Source organism: Arachis duranensis, chromosome 3, assembly GCF_000817695.3.
Source record: "Arachis duranensis cultivar V14167 chromosome 3, aradu.V14167.gnm2.J7QH, whole genome shotgun sequence".
Classification (NCBI taxonomy): domain Eukaryota; kingdom Viridiplantae; phylum Streptophyta; class Magnoliopsida; order Fabales; family Fabaceae; genus Arachis; species Arachis duranensis.
In genome coordinates this window covers 126,018,982-126,026,381 of record NC_029774.3, presented here as the reverse complement: position 1 = coordinate 126,026,381, position 7,400 = coordinate 126,018,982, and the positions used below count along the sequence as shown (strand labels likewise).

At 42.9% G+C, this 7,400-nt stretch overlaps 1 protein-coding gene across 1 annotated transcript; it reads left to right on the top strand.

Moving 5' to 3' along the window:
* Positions 1-1,462: 1,462 nt before the first annotated feature.
* LOC107481101 (uncharacterized) lies at positions 1,463-3,347 on the top strand. The gene is made up of 3 exons (XM_016101316.1): positions 1,463-1,559; positions 1,642-2,483; positions 2,535-3,347. Exons 1-3 carry the CDS (start codon positions 1,463-1,465, stop codon positions 3,345-3,347), a joined length of 1,752 nt encoding a protein of 583 aa, XP_015956802.1.
* The last annotated feature ends 4,053 nt before the right edge of the window (positions 3,348-7,400 follow it).

Sequence of the window (7,400 nt, the reverse complement as noted above, 5' to 3'; positions counted from 1 at the left end):
TTCAGACACGTTTTGAAAATTTTGCACGTGATTTGAATTCCTGAAACGCAAATCGGCTGGAATTTTATATTTATAAATAAAATAAATATTTTATTTAACAATGTGCGTATTAATAAGTGAATTTATATTTTACGCTTTACGGGGTTCATTTTGCATAATGGAAATAATGGAAAGTTGTCACTTGTCAGCTCAGCTCATGAATTTGGTTTATGGTAAATAATTAGTTTGATTGAGTCTAACCAATAGTTATAATAATTTATTATTTTTTTAGTAGTTAGTAATGGATTTCATGAGTTGGTGGATTGTGTTTTGGGTCATTTTTAATTTTTTTGTGAAAAATTGGTGGTAGCGACAAAATTATTGAGCTTGGAGGAATATTAATGGGCTTCGGACATAGGTTAGCATAACATTTAAAATAGGTATAAAAATTGTGATGTATTGCACAGAAAAAAATAATATGTGACCTTAATATTAGAAAAAAAAAAAGAAGAAATGTGTTGATGTGACTGTGAGGAAATTTTTCGTTAGTTTACCTCGGCGACTTGCTGAGGTTGAGCAGGTGTAGGAATGGGAAGAGTTGATTCTGAGGTTCAAGTGAGAGAAAAAAATAATTTATAATAATATTTTTTGAATCTTGAATCACTTAAAATTTTTAATAATTGGATTAAAACTAAAATTTTTAGTAATTTTTTTAATGTATATAACAAACTATCCGTCAAAAAATTATTTTTTATCTTGTATCTTATAAACTATGAAAAAAAATATTAAAAACATAAATATTTAAATTTATAAAATACTTATGAAATACTATTTTTAGCCAAAAGGTATTCAATTAAAAATTTAACAAATATAAAGTAATAGTAAACTAAATAAATAAAAAAATTACCTCATTTTACAAAAATGATGCATAAATATATAATTACTTAAACTCGAAGCTCAGCTTAAAAGTTTTGAACTTCTTATATTATAACTTGCAAACTTCTCTATCAATTTATACAAATACAAAAAAAAAGTGTTACGGCCTGGCCCAAGAAAGAACTTGGGCCGACTCGACCCGATCACCACCCGACCTCAACGGTCAGGTGACCCGAACATATCCGGCCCGCGCATCCTTCCGAGACAGCTGGCCACCACAGCTGTACAAGGAAGCTTCGAAGAAGGTGGGTTCTGCCCTCCTGGGCCCCACACCTGACATGGTATATAAGGGAAGGGTCCTACCCTCCCCCAAGGTACGTCACACATTCCATCTAACATATTCCTCACCTGCATACTAACTGACTAGAGCGTCGGAGTGTCTTTGCAGGTGGCACCCCCTCTTTCCTTCCACAACGAGAGCTCGGCTACCCAGCAGATCCGAACCCAGCACAACCACGATTGAAGCGTTCTCACCCCCTCAAATGTCCACCCGAATTGTCTGGTAACCGCCCAACCGAACATTGGCGCCGTCTGTGGGGACACTGTTATGGAAGTTGTGCCGGGCCTTGGAGACCAAGGCCGAGCAGCCGGCGCAGAGGCTGCCGCCTCTGTCGCTTCACCGGGAGGACGACGAAGGTCCCCCGGCAACGCATCAAACCGCGCACAAGGACGCGAGAGACGCGACCTTTCGGAGGAACTGACGGTGACAGCGCCCGAATAATACAGGAGCTACGCCACAGAGTCCAGAATCTGGAACGACAACTAGCCGATTAGGAGCACGATCGACGGACCACCGATCCTACTTACTCCCCGTCCCCAGAGAGCCGGGAGAAAGATTTCCACCGGAGTCACCCCGGAATGCCTCCGCTTCCAGAACGGAAGCGGAAAGCACCCGAGAAGACTCTCCCATCCCGAGAAGAAGAAACGACACAATCATCTACTCCCGAGGCAAGGAAACGCACCACACAGGGCGAGATCGCGAAGGCGAAGAAGGAAGGCCTGTGAGGACGCGGCAACCCGTGATAATGGGCACCACCCCGTTCCATCGGTCCATCCTTGAGGTCCGGTTGCCGAAGCACTTCGACAAACCAACGGACATGAGGTACAATGGAACCCAAGACCCTCTGGAACACCTCACGGCTTTCGAGGCTAGAATGAATCTGGAGGGAGTAGGGGACGAGGTGAGGTGCCGGGCCTTCTCGGTCACCCTAGCCGGACCTGCGATCCGATGGTTTAACGGCCTCCCGCAGGGATCCATCTATGGATTTTCGGACATCAGCCGTGCCTTCTTGGCTCAGTTCACAACACGAATAGCAATGGCAAAACACCCGATCAACCTGCTCGGGATAACCCAAAGACCCGGGGAGCCGACCAGAAAATACCTGGATCGCTTTAACGACGAATGCTTGAAAATTGACGGCCTAACCGACTCGGTGGCCAGCCTTTGCCTGACGAACGGCCTCCTGAACGAGGACTTCCGAAAACACCTTACCACGAAACCGGTTTGGACGAAGCACGAGATCCAAACGGTGGCTAAGGAATACATAAATGACGAAGAAGTCAGCCAGGTCGTGGCCGCCAATAAACGGCACTCCGGCTACAATCAACCTCGGCAATAGGGTAATGGAGAGAGACACAAAGAACAAGCCAAAGAGGGAGGGCCGACCAAGGCACACAGACCGTTTCCCCGGATCGGGAAGTTCACCAACTACACTCCACTCACTCTCCCCATCGTGGAAGTTTACCAACAAATAGCCGAGAAAGGGATCTTGTCGAAGCCCCAACCACTCAAGGACCGTACGGGGGGAAACAAGAGCCTCTACTGTGACTACCACAAAGGCTATGGACACCAAACACAGGACTGCTTTGACCTGAGGGATGCATTAGAGCTAGCAATAAGAGATGGAAAACTCTCTGAATTCTCCCATCTCATACGGGAGCCGAGGAGACGGCAACGCGACCAAGACAGCGAGGAGGCCAAGACCCGAGCGGCAAAGCGGCGACAAGAGCCAGAAGACAAAGACCACGGTCTCACTGTGATAAACGTAGTAACCGCCAAAAACACCACGCCGAGGTCTAGGTCAGCTCACAATAAAGAAGCCAAAATCCTGGCGGTCTCCTTCGCCCCAATGCGAAGCTCCAAGAAGCCCCCATCCGTCTCCTTTGGCCCAGAAGACCAATGGTTCGACGAGGCACCCGAAAACCCACCTATGGTCATCAGGGCCAGGGTGGGAACCGGCCTCGTCAAACGGATCCTTGTCGACACGGGGGCAGACTCGAACATCATGTTCCGCAATGTGTTTGACGCTCTAGGATTAAGGGACACCGACCTATCATCGCACCAACACGGGATCATCGGATTAGGCGACCACTTCATCAGGCCAGACGGAGTAATATCCCTGCCGATCTCTATGGGACAGGCACAGGGCTGAAGATCGGCAATGGCCGAATTCATGGTTCTCCGAGATTCCACAGCCTACAACATCATTTTAGGGAGAAAGACGATCAATGATGTTGAAGCGATAATCAACACGAAGCTTCTAGTCATGAAGTTTGTTACCGACGATGGGTCCGTAGGGTCCATAAGGGGAGATCTGGGAACGGCAGTTGCCTGCGACAATGCCAGCCTGTCCTTAAGGAAGAAATCTAAGGAAGCGTCGGGGGTATTCTTAGCTGACCTAGACGCCAGGGTAGACGACAAACCCAGACCGGAACCAGAAGGGGACTTGGAAAAGTTCAGGGTCGGTGACACGAAGAAACAATTTACGTTCGTCAACAGGAACCTTCCACATGAATTGAATGAGCCCTTGGTAGAAATGATCAGGGCCAATGGGGATTTGTTTGCCTGGACACCGGCCGACATGCCGGGCATAGATCCCGAAATTATGTCACACCACCTGGCCGTCAAGTCGGATGCGCGCCCGGTAGCCCAACGGAGACAAAAGATGTCGCGGAAGAGGGCAGAGGAGGTGGCCAGGTAGACGGCCAGTCTCCTAGAAGCAGGTTTCATACGAGAACTAGACTACTCGACATGGCTCTCGAATGTAGTTCTAGTAAAAAAGCACAGCGGCAAATGAAGAATGTGCGTAGACTACTCCGACCTTAACAAAGCATGCCCAAAAGATTGTTTTCCCCTCCCTAACATAGATGCACTCGTCGACACTGCGGCAGGCTACCGTTATCTGAGCTTCATGGACGCCGACTCTGGCTACAATCAGATACCGATGCACCGTCCCGACGAGGACAAGACAGCGTTTATAACGCCGGGAGGAACCTTCTGTTATAAGGTGATGCCATTCGGGCTAAAAAACGCAGGAGCAACATACCAGAGGCTGATGAACAAGATATTCCACGACCTCATAGGCAAGACTGTGGAAGTCTATGTGGACGACATCCTCGCAAAGACAACGCGACCTGATGACCTCCTGAATGACTTGGCAAATGTATTCACCTCTCTCCAACAACACGGCATGAGGCTCAATCCCCTCAAATGTGCCTTTGCTATGGAAGCTGGAAAGTTCCTAGGATTCATGATAACCCAAAGAGGGGTAGAAGCTAACCCGGAGAAATGCCAAGCGATACTCCAGATGAAAAGCCCGGGTTGTATCAAGGACGTCCAGAGATTGGCAGGATGACTGACCTCGTTATCCCGTTTTCTCGGAGCCTCGGCAGCAAAGGCCTTGCCTTTCTTTAACCTCATGAAGAAAGGGATAGCGTTCGAGTGGACGCCCGCGTGCGAGGAAGCTTTTAAACATTTCAAGGAAATCATGGCGGCACCCCCAATTCTCGGAAAGCCAAAGGACGGGGAGCCGCTGTACCTATACCTCGCCATAACAGGAGAAGCCCTTGTCGAGGTTCTGGTAAGAGAAGAAGGGAGGGCTCAACAACTGGTCTATTTCATGAGCAGAGCCCTACAAGGGGCAGAACTAAGGTACAGCAAACTGGAAAAGCTAGCTCTAGCACTCTTGACTTCTTCACGGAGGTTAAAACAATACTTCCAAAGTCACAGGATCGTCGTAAGAACGAACCAAGGGATCCGACAAGTGCTCCAAAAACCCGACCTGGCGGGAATGATGATGACTTGGTCCATCGAACTTTCCCAATATGACATACGGTATGAGCCCCGACAAGCAATCAAGGCGCAAGCAATGGCAGATTTTCTAGTAGAAGTAACGGGAGATCCAACCAAAGAAACGAGCGCATGGTGGAAGCTCCACGTGGACGGAGCCTCCCACCAGACCTCTGGGGGCGCCGGGATCATCCTGGAAAGCCCGGCTGGAGTCGTATACGAGCAGTCGATCAGGTTCGAATTTTCCGTCTCAAACAACCAGGCAGAATACGAAGCCCTCATAGGGGGATTAACCCTAGCAACGGAAGTTAGAGCAACAAGGCTGGAAATAAGCAGCGATTCGCAGGTCGTCACCTCCCAGGTAAACGGGAGCTATCAAGCCAGAGACTCGTTATTACAAAGTACTTGGAAAAAGTCAAGGATCTGAGCCAAAAGTTTGAGGAGGTCACGGTCCACCACATGCCCAGAGAAAGGAACACACGGGCAGATCTCCTCTCAAAACTGGCCAGCACTAAACCGGGAGAAGGTAACCGGTCTCTCATCCAAGGTATGACGAGGGAGTCGGCGGTCACCCTGCATCTATCAAGGCTAGGTCCTTCATGGCTAGACCCCATCACCAGCTTCTTAGAAAATGGCAAACTCCCCGACGACGAAAAGGATGCCGCGAAACTGAGAAGGGAAGCGGCCAAGTACGCGGTCATTCAAGGACAGCGATTCAAGAAAGGGCTCAACCAGCCCCTACTAAATAGTTAGTTTGATTGAGTCTAGCCAATGCAGTTATAATAATTTATTATTTTTTTTAGTAGTTAGTAATGGGCTTCATGAGTTGGTGGATTGTGTTTTGGGTCATTTTTAATTTTTTTGTGAAAAATTGGTGGTAGCGACAAAATTATTGAGTTTGGAGGAGTATTAATGGGTTTCGGACATAGGTTAGCATAGCATTTAAAATAGGTATAAAAGTTGTGATGTATTGCACAGAAAAAATAATATGTGACCTTAATATTAGAAAAGAAAAAAAAAGAAGAGATGTGTTGATGTGACTGTGAGAAAATTTTTCATTAGTTTACCTCGGTGACTTGCTGAAGTTGAACAGGTGTAGGAAAGGGAAAAGTTGATTCTGAGGTTCAAGTAAGAGAAAAAAATAATTTATAATAATATTTTTTAAATCTTGAATCACTTAAAATTTTTAATAATTGGATTAAAACTAAAATTTTTAGTAATTTTTTTAATATATATAACAAACTATCCGTCAAAAAATTATTTTTTATCTTGTATCTTATAAACTATGAAAAAAAAATATTAGAAACATAAATATTCAAATTTATAAAATACTTATGAAATACTATTTTTAGCCAAAAGATATTCAATTAAAAATTCAACAAATATAAAGTAATAGTAAACTAAATAAATAAAAAAATTACCTCATTTTACAAAAATGATGCAGAAATATATAATTACTTAAACTCGAAGTTCAACTTAAAAGTTTCGAACTTCTTATGTTATAACTTGCAAAATTTTCTATCAATTTATAAAAATGCAAAAAAAGAAGTTTATTAAAAATTCTACTATTTTCGTATAATATAAAAAATTACATTAAATAAACAGTAAAATAGAATAACATTAAATTAAATGTATAAAATTATCTACATTTTTATAATATTTTTGCGTATTTTAATTTTTGTTTAAACAACAAAGATAACTGTATTTTTGGTCTTTTGAACAAAGGAAATAGAGCTTTTGTTGTTTGAATAGAGAAAAGAGAACGCAACGGAGCTTTGCTTTATGAAGCAACGGATTTTATTTTGATTCATATCTTTTTTTTGTAATCTTTTTCTGATTCATATATTTTTTGTTATCCTTTTGCCGTTATCCTTTTTATTACGATTTATGATTTTGGATATAAGGTTTAGGATTTTCGATTTTTGGGTTTGAGGACAATGGTTCAAAAATTTAAAATTTAGTGTTTTTGGGTTTGGAGTTCAGGAATTAGGTTCTAGAATTAGTATTGTCGTGTACTCTCCCAAAAAAAAATAAACAAATCAATTGATTTTTAGGATTTAGAATTTATCATTTAAGATTAAATGGGGTTAAGATTTGTGTTTTGTGAATTAGGGTTAAGAATTTGGAATTTGAAATTTTTAGATTTGGGTTTTAGAATTCATGATTCATGTTTTAAAATTTAAGTTCAGGTTCAGAATTTACGATTTAGTATTTAAAATTTAATATTATGATTTAGATGATTTAGTGATTTACTTTGACTACAAAAAATTAATAAATTAATTGCATTATTTATAAATCTACGCTTGATTTTGTCTCATCATTACTTTTTTCACTAATAAATGCATAAATTTAAAGCAGTAATCGACACTGATAATAGCATCATTAATGATTCATTCTATAACATACAAACAAAAGA

What these genes read in the sequence shown, in the direction of transcription:
- LOC107481101 (XM_016101316.1), top strand. Translation starts at nt 1,463, where the DNA reads ATGGAAGTTGTGCCGGGCCTTGGAGACCAAGGCCGAGCAGCCGGCGCA. An exon ending in AGGACGACGAAGGTCCCCCG is followed by an intron (nt 1,560 to 1,641) that starts GCAACGCATCAA and finishes CGAATAATACAG; the next exon opens with GAGCTACGCCACAGAGTCCA. An exon ending in ATGACGAAGAAGTCAGCCAG is followed by an intron (nt 2,484 to 2,534) that starts GTCGTGGCCGCC and finishes CCTCGGCAATAG; the next exon opens with GGTAATGGAGAGAGACACAA.